The sequence below is a fragment of the Teleopsis dalmanni genome, chromosome 2, assembly GCF_002237135.1.
Source record: "Teleopsis dalmanni isolate 2A chromosome 2, ASM223713v2, whole genome shotgun sequence".
Classification (NCBI taxonomy): Eukaryota; Metazoa; Arthropoda; class Insecta; order Diptera; family Diopsidae; genus Teleopsis; species Teleopsis dalmanni.
Window position 1 is genome coordinate 214,235,452 of NC_051847.1, and position 17,604 is coordinate 214,253,055.

At 28.6% G+C, this 17,604-nt stretch overlaps 2 protein-coding genes across 2 annotated transcripts in view; one reads left to right on the forward strand and one right to left on the reverse strand.

The window, feature by feature from the left end:
• The window catches only part of LOC119676709, a 40,803-nt gene extending 26,278 nt beyond the window's left edge, over window positions 1–14,525 (forward strand). The window contains exons 43-71 of the mRNA XM_038087965.1: window positions 9,377–9,466; window positions 9,535–9,624; window positions 9,693–9,761; window positions 9,821–9,910; window positions 9,979–10,068; window positions 10,137–10,226; window positions 10,295–10,363; window positions 10,423–10,512; window positions 10,581–10,670; window positions 10,739–10,807; window positions 10,867–10,956; window positions 11,025–11,114; window positions 11,183–11,251; window positions 11,311–11,400; window positions 11,469–11,558; window positions 11,627–11,695; window positions 11,755–11,844; window positions 11,913–12,002; window positions 12,071–12,160; window positions 12,227–12,295; window positions 12,355–12,444; window positions 12,513–12,581; window positions 12,641–12,730; window positions 12,799–12,888; window positions 12,957–13,046; window positions 13,113–13,181; window positions 13,241–13,339; window positions 13,399–13,488; window positions 14,002–14,525. Of these exons, the coding sequence (XP_037943893.1) occupies window positions 9,377–9,466; window positions 9,535–9,624; window positions 9,693–9,761; window positions 9,821–9,910; window positions 9,979–10,068; window positions 10,137–10,226; window positions 10,295–10,363; window positions 10,423–10,512; window positions 10,581–10,670; window positions 10,739–10,807; window positions 10,867–10,956; window positions 11,025–11,114; window positions 11,183–11,251; window positions 11,311–11,400; window positions 11,469–11,558; window positions 11,627–11,695; window positions 11,755–11,844; window positions 11,913–12,002; window positions 12,071–12,160; window positions 12,227–12,295; window positions 12,355–12,444; window positions 12,513–12,581; window positions 12,641–12,730; window positions 12,799–12,888; window positions 12,957–13,046; window positions 13,113–13,181; window positions 13,241–13,339; window positions 13,399–13,488; window positions 14,002–14,420 (2,780 nt within the window). The 3' untranslated portion in view covers window positions 14,421–14,525. The remainder of the gene's footprint in view (window positions 1–9,376; window positions 9,467–9,534; window positions 9,625–9,692; window positions 9,762–9,820; window positions 9,911–9,978; window positions 10,069–10,136; window positions 10,227–10,294; window positions 10,364–10,422; window positions 10,513–10,580; window positions 10,671–10,738; window positions 10,808–10,866; window positions 10,957–11,024; window positions 11,115–11,182; window positions 11,252–11,310; window positions 11,401–11,468; window positions 11,559–11,626; window positions 11,696–11,754; window positions 11,845–11,912; window positions 12,003–12,070; window positions 12,161–12,226; window positions 12,296–12,354; window positions 12,445–12,512; window positions 12,582–12,640; window positions 12,731–12,798; window positions 12,889–12,956; window positions 13,047–13,112; window positions 13,182–13,240; window positions 13,340–13,398; window positions 13,489–14,001) is intronic.
• Window positions 1–17,604, reverse strand: part of LOC119676703 (cadherin-86C-like) — a 373,671-nt gene that overhangs the window by 271,584 nt on the left and 84,483 nt on the right. The window lies entirely within an intron of this gene.

Below are 17,604 nucleotides of genomic sequence, written 5' to 3' on the forward strand. Positions count from 1 at the left end.
AGTTGTGTAGCGGTATTTTTTTTAACTTCTCGCTGTAGTATGGAATTACTGCGGCAATATCCGGAACAGCTGTATGGTCAATTAATATATAAATAAATTTTATTTATTTAATTAAGTAGTATATTTTGTTTTTCATTATTGACATTACATTTATTAACAAACTAACTGTAATAATTAGACGGATTCGAATAGCAAAGAAAGGACAAACACAAAAATTTATTTTTAATTTTATTGAAAATTTGGCTGATTATACAACACTGTTTCAATAAATTTTCTATAAAATTAAAAATAAATTTTTGTGTTTGTCCTTTCTTTGCTATTCGAATCCGTCTAACTTTTAAATAGTTTCTTTCGTCATAAAAAGACACGTCATTATCGGCAAGAAAAAATTAACCTTAACTGTAATAATATTTATATGGAATTGGCAAGGTTATGCAGCATTTAGATATATGAGTGAAGTTCTTCTATATCGTTTTTATGTAAATCAAAAGTATCTCCAACCTTATTAATTCTTCAAATAAATTAAACGACACATAAAATATGATAGACTTGGTAGACTTAGACCAGATGATTGCTCACTGTTCAGTGACTTTTCTTAAAGAAATTCACTCTACAATCACTGTGTCTGACCAATTGTTTTAGTTTTTTACCTAAAATAATTATACTGAAAAAAAGGATCCGATGGGTTTAATACCAGTTTCTTTTTTTTTAATTAAACAGTCTTCTTAAGAATTTTACAATTTTCTTATTCATTATAATTAACAATCTCTGCACATTGTAAACATCGGTTATTAACCCAAAAGTACAACCTTGAAATACTTTAACACGGTAGCATTGTAATGAATTCATTTTTGTGTATCTTTAACTTAAATGATTTCAAATTAAGTCATTTTATTGTTTTTAAAAGCGTTTCATTCTTTCGTCCAGGTACCTGCGGGCTGAACTTCACCGGTTAGGGCCAAACTCTTCTACTACGAGTACTAAACCAAAATAAATTAATTATTAATCCCGATATAACAGGACATTAATTGCATATCATATTCACTTTAGCAGTCGCTTCGATGTCAATACAATGAAATTTATGTTAAATTTTTTACAATATATTTAGCAACTCCTATGTAATTTGACCATCATCCACCAAAGCTTTTCAGTTCTGTCCTCACACAGTGCTGCCACAGTTTGCCATGAGTTGGTGTACAAAATTATTGGACGTACACGCAGAGCAATAACAACTTTTTTATGTAGTTTTAACCATTCCTAGACACGAACTCGGTTAACAGCGTTTTAATTTATTATTATTATTAGTATTTTAATGCAAAAAAAAACATTTTTTTTAGTGCCATGAAGACGTATAAAACACGTTGCAGCATTTCACAACTTTAAGCCTGCATCTAGCAAAGCCAGCCAGTCGACGAGCAAAGAGCTTAACTTCACTAGGCGATCGCATGGCTGATGCTTCAATTAATTGTTAATCGCGCAAGTACGCCAACTTCTAGAAAATTTACTGGATGCTTAGCATTCCTCTTCTTTATGTTCCTTGTTTATAAACTCTTGGCTCATGGCAGATTGCGTCAGTAACCATTCTTGAGAGCCCTTCGAAAGTCCCTTGTTGTTCTGCAAATTTGAAATGAAAGCTAAGCCAAGTCGCTGGTTTGGTAAGTGAGCATACAAAGTCGAATGATTTATGGTTTCAATAAAAGTTCATGTTTTATTTCTGTTTTAATTAATAACAATATAATGAAATTAATTTGCAACTTAATTGTTAGTAATTCTTTATCCCTGCAAACATAAGCATGCAGGAGAATCATAAGTTCAAAATGGGCATGAAGCTAGTAGAATTAATTTCGACTTCTAGTTTCAAAGTTCAAGGCTGTCTATCGGAAGTACTGACAGTGCTTCATTTGTGTAAGTCACTAAATAACTTTCATTAAAGTTATCAAAAAGATGTTTATGTTGCTACTGCCTACTTTCCGCAGTATTTTTTTACATACTTCTCATATCTATACACTTTCTAAACAGCATAAACTCGATAAAAGTGTCAAAAACAATATCAGACATGAATAAATTAATGTTATCTGTAAAATTATATATATATAATATATTCAACAAACTATTAAAATGAATTAACTATTAAATCTAATTACTTAAATTCTAAATACTATTCATTTATCTCTTAAAAAGTATTTTAATTTAACTATACAAAGAACCTTGTGTTAGTGAAATGTCTGTAAAATCTCTATCTCCGTCCGGCTCTCTAAAACTTCTAGCATTGAGAGATTGATGAATAGCGTCCCTTTTATTGATTTGCTATCATCGCACACACATTTAAAATAATGCTTACCGTCAATAACTACTTTTAAGGACTCGTATTGTATACGAGTCTATTAACTATATGATAGGCCAGCTCTATTAAACTTAATTCTAAATTAATCCCAACTTTGTAACCATCACTTGCAATTTTTCGGCTAAAAACAATATGTCTTTATTACAGTTGATTTATTATTATAAGATAGTAAATAAAGTGCTCATAGTCTTTTTCTTAAGATTAAAATTATAATAGTTGGAAAGAAAACTGCAGAGATTGACACAAATTATAAACTCACGATGCGCTCTCAACACTATACAACTGTTGAATATACAATTGCATTGCTTGCAATCACTTTTCAAACACAACAACCTTAGCGCGAAGAACAGAAAGCTGATCTGTAGCCAGATAATTAAACCAGCACTACTTTATGTGCGTGTCGCGTATAGCACAGCTGCCGACTCTACTATCCAGAAGCTACAAGTTGCTCAAAGTCAGGCTCTCCGAAGGCTCTTCAAAGTGCCATGGTATATTCGCATGCTAAGAATGACATGCTAAGAGACCTTAAAATAGATCCGGTCAAAAAATACATAAGGGACAGAGCTCTGAAACTATATGCGAAAACTGACATGCTGCCCTACTTAGCACTATCTAATCTCAGAGTAATAACTGACCGCACGGGGCGGTGCGCAGATCTTAGATCATCATTGAATAATAACGAAGATTATCAGGAATACTCAAATTAGTCAGTGAGAGGGATGGGACTCTGCAGAAACCCCCCAGCCATCATAGAGTAAAAGTGCCCAGATGCACTAACTCGGAAAAGGCTCAACATTATATTACATTACAACTGTTTCGGATACTGCCAAATGCTGAATTACTAGTAAACTTTGGAATTATTCCTTAGTTTAAATGTTTATATATTGTTATTGGGTTTTAAATGTCAGGAATCGACCCTGTCAAATTTTAACTATGGAATCGCATGTCAAAACTCAAAACCCACTTACAGTTAACTTACTTTATTCATATTCTAAATTTATTTCATAGCTTATTTTTTTATTTATTGTCAATTTTTTTTTTAAATTTAAACAAAACCAATTAAAACAATAAATTTTTTAGATGTGAAAAATTGTGAAAAACAGACCGCTAGGAACGTCAGATGTAAGATGCCATACACTGTGGGTAAGTACTAATGAAAAGGATCTTACTCAAAACGAATAATTATTTAAGCCATAGTTTATAAAACATAACTATATTAACAAAATTTTATTTTATGAAGTACCGTGTCTCACCTATAACTATTAATTAATATAACCTAATATTGTTATGTGTTATATCAATTATATATTAATTAATATTTTATTATATATTATAAATGCTAAACTTAGTATGCAGAAGTGTTTTGAAGGTGCTTATATATGTTTGTTTTAAAAATATATTTTACAAACTATTGTCCATGACAAAACTAACAGAAGTATAATATATATTCCTTTAGACCTAAAATTCTTTTATAATCAAAAATTATAGTTATATATATATTGTTAGTTCATACTCGTAAATATTTTTCTTATATTTCTCGTTTATTGTTCAAAAAAATTCGTTTTTCAGACTTCAATGAGCATGTAAGCGCTAGATTAACTAGAGCGAGTATTAACAGTAAGTAAATCAATATAATTAGATCGATATAATTAGATAGATAAAGTAATTTGCATATTTCGGGTTCATTCATGTTCTAAAAAAAATTAATTTCTCAGGCCTAAAGCAGCGTGTGACTCGATCAACTCCTGCGAATATCAAACGTAAGTACATCAATAGTGTTAACTAATTCAGACATTCAAATCCTTTTTTCTTTTTAATCCTATTCCAAACATGATCAAACATAATACGTAATCCAGGTTTGGAAAAGAGTGTGATATCCCCATCAGTTAGTAGAAAACGTAAGTTAATCAATATTGTTTACATAGTGAATTCTACAATCATTATTTATTCATATTCTAAAAGAAATTCGATTTTCAGGCCTAAGTCAGCGTATGGAAAGTCAATCAACTCCTGCGAATATCAAACGTAAGTACATCAATAGTGTTAACTAATTCAGATATTCAAACCCTTTTTTGTTTTTATTCCTGTTCCAAACATGATACGTAATCCAGGTTTGCGAAAGAGGGTGATATCCCCATTAGTCAGTAGAAAACGTAAGTTAATCAATATTGTTTATATAGTGAATTCTACATTCCGTATTCTTTGATGTTCTAAAAGAAATTCGATTTTCAGGCATAAGTAAGCGTAAAAGTAGTTTATCAACTGCTGATAATATCAAAAGTAAGTAAATCAGTTGTTTCGTATATACTTAACTGTATATTTCATTTTGATTTTTACTCTAAAAGAAATTCGTCTTTCAGGTTTAAACGAGGGTTTGATGGACTCATCACTTAGTGCGAGAAGTAAGTAAATCTATATTCTCTATATATCTATACAATCTATATTCAATTATATATTTCCTTTCTATCCTTGTACTGAGAGAAATTGTTTTTTCCGAAATTACCAAACGTTTGAGGAATTCATTTTCTGCTTCGAACATTAAACATATATAAACCAGTATTGTTAATTTATACATTTCGTCATTGTATATTTGATGTTTATTTAGTCCTTGTCTATAAGAAATTCTTCCTATTAGAAATCATGTAGGTAGTAATATGAATGATACAGTGATTGAAATAAACCAATCACTTTATGGAATACATGATATCTTACAGTTAATTTTTAAAATATATGAATTTAGTTATCAGATTTAAGAAGTATTCGGTGGCCATATTGATTCTGGATGACCATGGCTTGTAGCATATTGAATCTAGCTTGAAATATTAAGAATATCATGACTATTTTTGAGGAAGTTTGCAGTGCGATAGAATATAAACCAGAATGAATATATTTGACGGAAAGTAGCCTTTGTTAACTAAAAAGTTGTTTTCCGCCAAAAAATTGTTATCTCGATAATTAGATGACTTAAAAATATATATATTCTGTAATTTTTCTATTACCATGGATTATATATTTATATAATAAGTGCTTAATATATAAAGTGAGCAAAACGGCAATAAAAGAATCGCGTTTTGCAAAAGTTTATACTAAAAAATCAAGAAATGTAATGGACCAAGTACTATACTCACTCCATATAGTTTCATGCTGGAAACAGACATTTTTCTGTACCCCAAGTTAAAATTACCACTTCAAAGAACTTTTTAAGTCGATTGTCGTCGTTTTCTTTTAGGTTTAGATAAATTTAGTAGTCATATGTCATATTGTAGTTAAAATTTAATTACTACTCCTCCACACCTCCAAAAAAACTTATATATTACATTAAATCAATATTTCAATAATTAATTTTGTTCTACTAAATCAGTTTCAGAATGTGAAACAGCCATTGATGAACATGTGGAGATTGAAGATATTTCTAATGCAATTTCTGGTAAGTATATGCAAAGGAATATAGTTACTATATACTATGTATTTCAAAAATATTCTCAAAAAAATAAAAAATTTTATAGAAAATATATTTTAACATAATTAAGAAAAGTAACAAATCAGTATTCCATATACATTAAATAAAATACATAACAGAATCAATCATTATAATATAGTTTGTACTTTCAAAGTAGGCCAAATGAAATGCAATTTATTACTACTTCTTCACACTTCAAGGAATTATATATTACATTAAATTTAAACACTTAAAATCAATAATTTAATAATTATTTTTGTTCTTCTGAATAGTTCCAGAATGTCAAACATGCATTGATAAAGACGGGAAAATTAGAGATATCTCTCAAACATTTGAAGACGAAATGTACGGTACGTAGTTGCAAAAGAAAATAATTACTGCATAAATTTTAATTATTTTTCTCTAATATTTTATTTCCTACGATTAGTTGAGGAAATACCTAAACAGTGTGAACTTCAAAGGGTTGAAGCGTCGCAACCTGCGAATTATGGTAAGTATTGAATTTACATATGTACATATATAGGAATATATGATCTTAGAATATAAAATAAGTCACATACATTGTCTTTTTTCTATACTCTTTCATAGAATTCGAAATTTCAACACTAACTAAACGATCTGATACCGATATTTATGAGTTGGAAATAACTCATAAGGTAAATGCAGATAACACTTTAAGTAAGTTTAACAGATGTCGTCATTATTAAGCATACTGAAAAATTTTATCTTATTACCAAATATTTTAAAATATTTAAATTTTTGATTGGTTTTTTTGTTGACTACATAATTAATAATTAATTCTATAATAAATAAAATAAAACAAATAAAAGTATTAAATATAATTAAATATATCAAATTTGTTATTGTTGTGCACCTTTAAGAAAATCCGTACTGATGATCTGACAAAGTTTTAAGAATTTAACTAGGAATAACTATGACTAGGAATATTTTCAGGTTCATATTGAGTCAAAACTGTAATTTAAAATATTTTTTTTTATTAGTCTGTCATTAATAATGACTATATGAATATAATTTGTCACTTGCCGAAATGGGAATAGGATAAAGGTTTAATCCCTCAATCCCCCTCTGGCTAGATGCCTACTATTGCAGATTATCTATCGATACAATAATGCATATTAAATTATTTCATGTTAAATAATTTAATTAAATTATAAAAGAAGTCGGTACCAATTGAAAGGAAATTCATTCCAGAACAATGATTTTTTAAAAAAATAAGAGGAATACGGGGTGCTTATATTTATTTTGAAAATTCTGTTGTGCCAATCTTTGGCCTGTTAAATTCGATTAATTATTTTTTGGTAGAGAGATTTCGAAAAATAGTCAACTACAACAACAAAAAAAAAGATTTTTTTTATTTTAATTAATTGAATTTTTGGCTTACCCATATAGCTGTTTTGAATATTTTCAAATACTCATCATCTCATCTTGAAATTATTTTTTGAAATATATAGGACATGAAATTTCGTTATATTTCAGCTACTTTCTGTAAAATTTCTGTTTTTTAAAAATTCATATTTGATTTCTAGAGCGAATTTCACAGCCTCAAAAATGACTTATGCATGAACTTAGTCAGCAAAGTTGTTGACTGAAGTAGGTATTGAGACTTAAGTTATGATTGTGAAATCGGTCTTTATAATAATACTATATATTTCGATGTTTAAATTCGCAGTTTGACAGTCTTTAACAATCTTTATTAAGAAATTTTACGAACATTTGCTTACACTCTTACATTATTTTTAAATCACTCCTCACAATTACTGAATCTTACCCCTTGACTGATTAAATTATTTTTCATTTTTAGCTGCAGAGGACGTGCCCGTGCCCTTAACCAAAGTTATAATGTGTGCCTTTTGCAATGTAGTGTTTTCACCTGCCAATGTTAGTACAGTGCAGTCGCACATTTTGGGTCACTTTCGCAGCATCACAAATGCTATTTATTGGATTACATACTGGGACATGAGACGTATTATGGTACTAATATATTCATAATATAATTAAAATTAATAATTTTTTTTAAAACAATGTATTTATTCGATCTTCTTAGAAAAATGAAGATTTTATTAATAAAAATTCGGAATGCTATTCGGTGCGGTCAATATATCAATGTGAATTTTGTCCCATGACATTCATAAGAAAATCAAATACAATTGCTCACGCTATACAACATCATCAGTATAGTAAGATTCAGAATCAAAAAGATTATTCCTTTGGATTCCCTGGCGCAGAAATTACTTATGTAATATGCAATGTATGTTACATGCACTTCACAAGCTTAGATATTCTAAAAACTCACCGGTAAGACCTTTATTAATATATTTATATATATATTTTATTATTTATTCTTAAATAATTTACAGTCTTATGGAAAAGCACTATTTTTTGTTGCTGGATGAGAACAAAAAGTGCACACTGGGATGTCTTTTCTGCAAAAAATATTTTACGCAATACAGCAATTTCATAGAACATACAATAAATGAACATGCTCAAAAAATGAATTGTATAGGAAATCTTAATGGTACATTTATTATTTTTTTGCACAAAACTCTAATATATATAAAAAAAACAAAACATAGAATATAAAAACTAATAACTTTTATGTTATCTAGTGTTTGTAACATCCACTTCATCGGTTGACAACTCACAAACAGATATGTCTTTGGTTGACGAGACTATAGGTAAAGAGAGTAATTATCTATGAAAACTTAAATAATAAAACAATATTATATAAAAAAATATTCTCATTTACTCCGAAATTACACAGATAACAATAAGACGCAGACGGGTTTAAAGTTGCCGGCTGACAAGTCACAAATGAAAGTACAGTCTATATCTCTGTTGGATGAAAGTTTGGGTATAAAAAGCAACTGTCAATATAAACTATGATAAAAACATAATTTCATTTACCTCAAAATTATATAGATCACAATAAGATGCAGACGAACTTAGAATTGCCGACTAATAAATCGGAAATAAATGCAAAGATTACATCTTTGGTGGATGAAAGCTTAGGTGAAGAAAGTAAATGTCAATATAAAATTTGATAAAAACACATATTTATTTACTTCAAAATTACATAGATCACAATAAGAAGCAAACGGGTCCAAAATTGCCGGCTGACGAGTCACAAATAAAATCAGAGACTGTATCTTCCTCTGATGAAAGTTTGGGTAAAGAAAGCAATTGTCAATATAAACTTGGATTATAACATATTTTCATTTACTTCAAAATAACATAGATCACAATACGATGCAAACGGGTCCAATATTACCGCCTGACAAGTCACAAATTAAAGGACAGTCTATATCTTCCTTTGATAAATTATTTGGTAAAGATAATAATTGTCAATGAAAACTTGGAAAATAACATATTTTCATTTACTTTAAAATTACATAGATCGCAATAATACGCAGACGGGCTCAAAGTTTCTGGCTGACAAGTCACAAATGAAAGCACAGACTGTATCTATCTTTGATGAAATTTTTGGTAAAGAGAGTAATTGTCAATATAAACTTGGATAATAACATATTTTCATTTCCTTCAAAATTACACAGATCACAATAAGATGCAAACGGGTTCAAAATTGCCGACTGACAAGTCACAAATGAGAGCAGAGACTGTATCTTTCTCTGATGAAAGTCTAGGTAAAGAGAGTAATTGTCAATAAAAGCTTTGATAAAAACATATATTCATTTACTTTAAAATTACATAGGTTACAATAAGATGCAAACGGGTCCAAAATTGCCGACTGACAAGTCACAAATGAAAGCACAACCTATATCTTTCTTTGATGAAATTTTTGGTAAAGAGAGTAATTGTCAATGAAAACTTGGATAATAACATATTTTCATTTCCTTCAAAATTGCATAGGTTACGATAAGATGCAGACGGACTCAAAGTTTTCGGCTGACAAGTCACAAATAAGAGAACAGACTAAGAGTAATTGTTGATTAAAATTTTGATAAAAACATATTTTCATTTACTTTAAAATTACATAGGTTACCATAAGATGCAAACGGGTCCAAAGTTGCCGGCTGACAAGTCACAAATGAGAGCAGAGACTGTATCTTTCTCAGATGAAAGTCTAGGTAAAGAGAGTAATTGTCAATAAAAGCTTTAATAAAAACATAAATTCATTTACTTTAAAATTACACAGATCACAATAAGATGCTAATGGGTCCAATATTGTCGGCTGACATGTCACAAAGAAAAGCAGAGACTGTATCTTCCTCTGATAAAAATTTTGGTAAAGAGAGTAATTGTCAATAAAAGCTTTGATAAAAACATATTTTCATTTACTTTAAAATTATATAGGTTACAATAAGATGCAAACGGGTCCAAAATTGCCGACTGACAAGTCACAAATGAAAGCACAACCTATATCTTTCTTTGATGAAATTTTTGGTAAAGAGAGTAATTGTCAATGAAAACTTGGATAATAACATATTTTCATTTCCTTCAAAATTGCATAGGTTACGATAAGATGCAGACGGACTCAAAGTTTTCGGCTGACAAGTCACAAATAAGAGAACAGACTAAGAGTAATTGTTAATTAAAATTTTGATAAAAACATATTTTCATTTACTTTAAAATTACACAGATCACAATAAGATGCTAATGGGTCCAATGTTGTCGGCTGACATGTCACAAAGAAAAGCAGAGACTGTATCTTCCTCTGATAAAAATTTTGGTAAAGAGAGTAATTGTCAATAAAAGCTTTGATAAAAACATATTTTCATTTACTTTAAAATTATATAGGTTACAATAAGATGCAAACGGGTCCAAAATTGTCGACTGACAAATCACAAATGAAAGCACAACCTATGTCTTTCTTTGAAGAAATTTTTGGTAAAGAGCGTAATTGTCAATGAAAACTTGGATAATAACATATTTTCATTTCCTTCAAAATTGCATAGGTTACGATAAGATGCAGACGGACTCAAAGTTTTCGGCTGACAAGTCACAAATAAGAGAACAGACTAAGAGTAATTGTTAATTAAAATTTTGATAAAAACATATTTTCATTTACTTTAAAATTACACAGATCACAATAAGATGCTAATGGGTCCAATATTGTCGGCTGACATGTCACAAAGAAAAGCAGAGACTGTATCTTCCTCTGATAAAAATTTTGGTAAAGAGAGTAATTGTCAATAAAAGCTTTGATAAAAACATATTTTCATTTACTTTAAAATTATATAGGTTACAATAAGATGCAAACGGGTCCAAAATTGTCGACTGACAAATCACAAATGAAAGCACAACCTATGTCTTTCTTTGAAGAAATTTTTGGTAAAGAGCGTAATTGTCAATGAAAACTTGGATAATAACATATTTTCATTTCCTTCAAAATTGCATAGGTTACGATAAGATGCAGACGGATTCAAAGTTTTCGGCTGACAAGTCACAAATAAGAGAACAGACTAAGAGTAATTGTTAATTAAAATTTTGATAAAAACATATTTTCATTTACTTTAAAATTACACAGATCACAATAAGATGCAAATGGGTTCAAAGTTGCCGACTGACAAGTCACAAATGAGAGCAGAGACTGTATCTTCCTCTGATAAAAATTTTGGTAAAGAGAGTAATTGTCAATAAAAGCTTTGATAAAAACATATTTTCATTTACTTTAAAATTATATAGGTTACAATAAGATGCAAACGGGTCCAAAATTGTCGACTGACAAGTCACAAATGAAAGCACAACCTATATCTTTCTTTGATGAAATTTTTGGTAAAGAGCGTAATTGTCAATGAAAACTTGGATAATAACATATTTTTATTTACTTCAAAATTACATAGGTTACGATAAGATGCAGACGGACTCAAAGTTTCCGGTTGACAAGTTACAAATAAGAGCACAGACTAAGAGTAATTGTTAATTAAAGCTTTGATAAAAACATATTTTCATTTACTTTAAAATTACATAGATCACAATAAGATCCAAATGGGTCCAATATTGCCGGCTGACAAGTCACAAATAAAAGCAGAGACTGTATCTTCCTCTGATAAAAATTTTGGTAAAGAGAGTAATTGTCAATATAAATTTTGATAAAACCATATTTTCATTTACTGTAAAATTACATAGGTTACCATAAGACGCAAACGGGTCCAAAATTACTGACTAACAAGTCACAAATGAAGGCACAGCCTATATCTTTCTTTGATAAATTTTTTGGTAAAGAGAATAATTGTCAATGAAAACTTGGATAATAATATATTTTCATTTACTTCAAAATTACATAGATCACAATACGATGCAAACGGGTCCTAAATTGCCGGCTGACAAGTCACAAATAAAAGCAGAGGCTATATGTTCCTCTGATAAAAGTTTAGGTAAAGAGAGTAATTGTCAATAAAAGCTTTGATAAAAACATTTTCATTTTCTTCAAAATTACATAGGTTACAATAAAATGCAGACGGACTCAAAGTTTTCTGCTGACAAGTCACAAATAAGAGAACAGACTAAGAGTAATTGTTAATTAAAACTTTGATAGAAACACATTTTCATTTACTTTTAAATTACATAGGTTACAATAAGACGCAAACGGGTCCAAAATTGTCGACTGACAAGTCACAAATGAAAGCACAGCCTATATCTTTCTTTGATGAAATTTTTGGTAAAGAGAGTAATTGTCAATGGAAACTTGGATAATAACATATTTTCATTTACTTCAAAATTACATAGGTTACACTAAGATGCAGACAGACTCAAAGTTTCCGGCTGACAAGTCACAAATAAGAGAACAGACTGAGAGTAATTGTTAATTAAAACTTTGATAGAAACATATTTTCATTTACTTTAAAATTACATAGATCACAATAAGGTGCAAATGGGTCCAATATTGCCGGCTGACAAGTCACAAATAAGAGCAGAGACTGTATCTTCCTATGATAAAAATTTTGGTAAAGAGAGTAATTGTTAATATAAATTTTGATAAAAACATATTTTCATTTACTTTAAAATTACATAGGTTACCATAAGATGCAAACGGGTCAAAAATTGCTGACTAGCAAGTCACAAATGAAGGCACAGCCTATATCTTTCTTTGATAAATTTTTTGGTAAAGAGAATAATTGTCAATGAAAACTTGGATAATAATATATTTTCATTAACTTCAAAATTACATAGATAACAATACGATGCAAACGGGTCCAAAATTGCCGGCTGACAAGTCACAAATAAAAGCAGAGGCTGTATGTTCCTCTGATAAAAGTTTAGGTAAAGAGAGTAATTCTCAATAAAAGCTTTGATAAAAACATTTTCATTTTCTTCAAAATTACATAGGTTACAATAAAATGCAGACGGACTCAAAGTTTTCTGCTGACAAGTCACAAATAAGAGAACAGACTAAGAGTAATTGTTAATTAAAACTTTGATAGAAACACATTTTCATTTACTTTTAAATTACATAGGTTACAATAAGACGCAAACGGGTCCAAAATTGTCGACTGACAAGTCACAAATGAAAGCACAACCTATATCTTTCTTTGATGAAATTTTTGGTGAAGAGAGTAATTGTCAATATAAACTTTGATAAAAACATTTTTTCATTTGCTTTAAAATTACATAGATTACAATAAGATACAGAGGGGCTCAAAATTGGCGGCTGACAAGTCACAAACAGAAATACAGTCTATATCATTAGTTGACGAAGATTTAGGTAAAGAGAGTGATTATAAATAAACATTTTGATGAAAACGTAATATTAATAATTTTAATTATTTTTAAAAACTTATAGACTAGAAAATAATAAATTACCACTACTCTGAACCGTTCTCGCAATCACCTTTACCTTTTAATAAATATTGTATATTAGTTATTAATTCTATATTTGAATAATGTCACGTCCAGAGTGTTTTTTTTAAGGGCCAAGCATATTACGAGTGAGGCTGCTAATAAATACTGTGTTTCAGCGTTTGAGTGATCAGCCAAGCGTATGACAACTTTTCGGAAATGGGATCCCATTATCCGAGAATTAAATTGATCTAGATAGCAAGCAGAGTACATGATATAATTAATTATAATATTATCCCTTTCCTAAAATAGTCATAATTTTGCAAGATTTGTTGTAGATAATAATATAAATTATTTTTCATTTTTACGTTAAATCTATAGAAATTATCAGAATATATTATTCTATTTTATTAATTATTAATTTTTTCTTTATTGGTAGGTGATCCCACCGAAGTAATTGACTTAACCGAAACTAATTTGAATGAAATTTATAAAAACAGGAATGAGCAAACTATCGAAGGAAAGTCTTTGTCTGACAACGTAAATAACGAAAAAACTCATGCATATGAACCAGGAGAGAGTCTTTATAAAGACCTGCATAATGAATCACAAAAGAGAATCTATGATTTACTATTAAATAATCTAGATAGCAGCGATGATTCTTCAGATACGGAAGCGTCAAACAGTTCTCAAATTAATACATCGTTTATTGACAATATTGAAAAGGGTTTTTCGACATATAAAGTCCCACTAAGTGAGTCATCTTCGGATACGGATTTGATTGAGGTAGAACATATCAAAGATTCTACAAACGGAGAAAAAACCTTCGTCACAAGTTATAAATATTATTATAAATAATTTTAAATATATATATATACTAACTCCACCACTTGTCTAATATCAAAGGTGGTTTCTTCACTAATTAAGTTGCCATCTTAAATTAATTCAATTTAGTAAAGAAAAATTGTGTAAAATTTAATTAGTCACCTTTATTCATAAGTATTATTTTAATGATACAGTTTTTAACTAATTTACTAACTTATTACTGACGAGTAAAGTAAAAAAAAAGCATTTTGTTGGGTACATTTGTAAAAATAATTGTAACATTTATATATATCACAAAATCTGTCTTAATTTGTATAATAAATACATTTGTATTTGATTTATGTACATGAAAAACTAAACTTTATAAGTGATTTGTCCAAATAATTATAATAAATGTATATATATATAAAAAAATTTCTTATTCTTTTATTTATTTTTTTTAATATATATAAAAAATATTAATGATATTTAACCTTTCGATTTGTATTAACCTTAGACGCCTACATGACATATCTTCATTTCTTTTGCGCCGCGATAGTATCTTCAACATTTTCCATTCTTATGAAAACAAAACTTCGAAAATACTATTTTCTTATCTATTTTTAGGACGACCTTTGTCTTGTTATAATAGGAATAGCATTGGAAACACCTTTCAGGATTCTCTCAGGGCTTATTATAACAACATAAGCAGTCCTTTAAAGCACACAGGGTGCTTAAATTATTCTTACAACATTTTCAATATGCAGTAATTTATTATTCTTATTCTCTACTTGAAAATTTTTATCTATTTCAAGCAGTAAATAGATTTGTCGAAATATATATATATATATATATTTGTTCATATACTTATTTCATCGCCCAAGTTTCCCATTCTTAAGTAACTCGAGACCTTGATATTGTTCATAACAAGACCACTAATTAGATACTACATATAACCGGCAAGTTATAAATTCATGTCTTGCTTTTTTATAGAACTAGAACTAGTCTACATTTCGTAAAGTCTAGATTTTTGTAATAATAACTGTAAGTTGTTTGTAGTCTCTCGTTTCCAATGACTTTACTATCCTTATGTGTATTGATTAACGTGCGTTGACTTTTGATTAGATTTGGACTTATAATTCTCACAATTAACCAATGTACCTCGTGTAGACGTCAAGTGTAAATCAAAATTATTTCATTGAAGTTTAATAAAAATACCAAACTGCCAAACTCTACTAAAAACATTTTGACAGATACTTGAAGATTAAAAATATTGTAATTGCAACTGTCAGAAGACATATATATTGTATTTATCGGTCGGTTCGCTAACAACCAATAGAAATAAATTTAAAATTTTTTCACTGATAAGTCAAAGATCTCATATATTCAGTCGTTTTGATTTTATTGAAAGTTATAGTTGAAAACAGTGCCTTTTTTCGAACGTAGGTGTCGTGTAGATTTTAATCTTCATAACATCGAAATCATTTGATGTAAGTAAAATATTAAAAAATATTATATCTTAGAAGAATTTAGCTATCAATATCAATTAATCTATATTGCATTTATTTCTTAATTCCGATTTATCAAACTTTAAATAATTAACTTTTATTCTAAATTATTAAAATGTAATATTAAAATTAAAGTAATTTTAGTATTGATTTTTTGACAATTTTTATAGGTTATACTAGTTGGTCTTTAAAACCAAATTTGATAGATAGGAAATTAATCTTAATTTCAAAAAAAATATATTAGAAAGTAAATACATAATAACATTCAATTAGTTTCGATTAGAAATGATAAAAATATTAAAGAATAAAAAAACATTTTACACAGAATTAAAAAATAAAAATTTTTGACATTCCAAAAACTAAGAGTAGAGCTGACAAATACTATTAATTTAATGAAGTTAACTCATAACCTGTAAAATAGAGTTGGTACCATATATCAATTATGAAGAATTATTCAAATATAAGATTTAAATAATGGGAAGAAATCAAAGGTCCTATCAAATATAGTCTCATTATCATCTAACTTCAGCTCAGTTAATTTAAGCGAAATACAATATATCTTAGGTCATATCAAAATATTATGCAGCGTTATGAGGAGAATTCGAAATTAAAACTCTGAAGCCTCTTATGCCTTAACAATAGCATAGGTATGTCTTAACACTGTAATTTTAGTCACCATTCAAATAATTTTTAACTCAAGTCTGAGCAAAAATATCTGCAAAATTACTACTTAAATAAAAAAGAAACAAAAATTCTGTCAAAACCGGGGTCACATCAACACACAGTTCCTCATATATATGTAGATATTGTCATAACGATTAATGCTAAAATGAGGTGATCATCATATAAGGACTATGTAAAGACTACAAGAAATTCGAGGTTACATACGTATATCAGAAAAGGCTCTAAAAACTATAGACGATTTATTTAAATCAATAGTTCCCTACCTTTTTTTGACCCAGGACCACTATGACAGTTTTGTTTTTAGTAGGTACCACAAAGTTTAAGAATTATAAACTGTTTAATTATTTTAATATGTTTTATAGTCTAAAAAATATATATATAATTACTTAGTAATTTTTTGTGCTTATTTTCTAATAAGTGAGGTCTCAGTGGACAAATCATAAACTATGCATCCATACCAAAGAACTGCTCATAAAAAACCAAATATAAATGCGTATAAATAGTTTTTTTATACACTACCTATATGCATTTATATGTGCCACAGAACATTTCTAAGTAAAGTAGCATAAATGAAAAACGATTCATGAATCATAGCATATACTCAAATGAGTATGAATATACTTATCGAAAATGAGTGACTCGAAATTTTTTCCGACTGCAACGTAATACTCATGAATCTTTTATAAATCATTTACATCATCTTTGTGTCGAATGTCGGTGCTTATGAGTATCACATGAGCAGAGTATAGATCATTATAAGTGCCGTGAATCAAGTGGAGTCGAATATACGAAAAAGAAAGTCAGAATGCATATAATTGGAACACAGTCAATGATTCAAGTATTGAATACTGGTTGCAGTTCTCTGATCTATACCTGTTAAATTAGATTCACGGACTATTTTTATTCACTACAGATTAGTGAATCTAATTATATAAAATAAACCATATATTTTTATTTGTTAATATTTTTATATATGACGTGGTCAATATAAACAACTAATATATATATAATACAACATATGTGTATATGACTTCTAATATAATAAT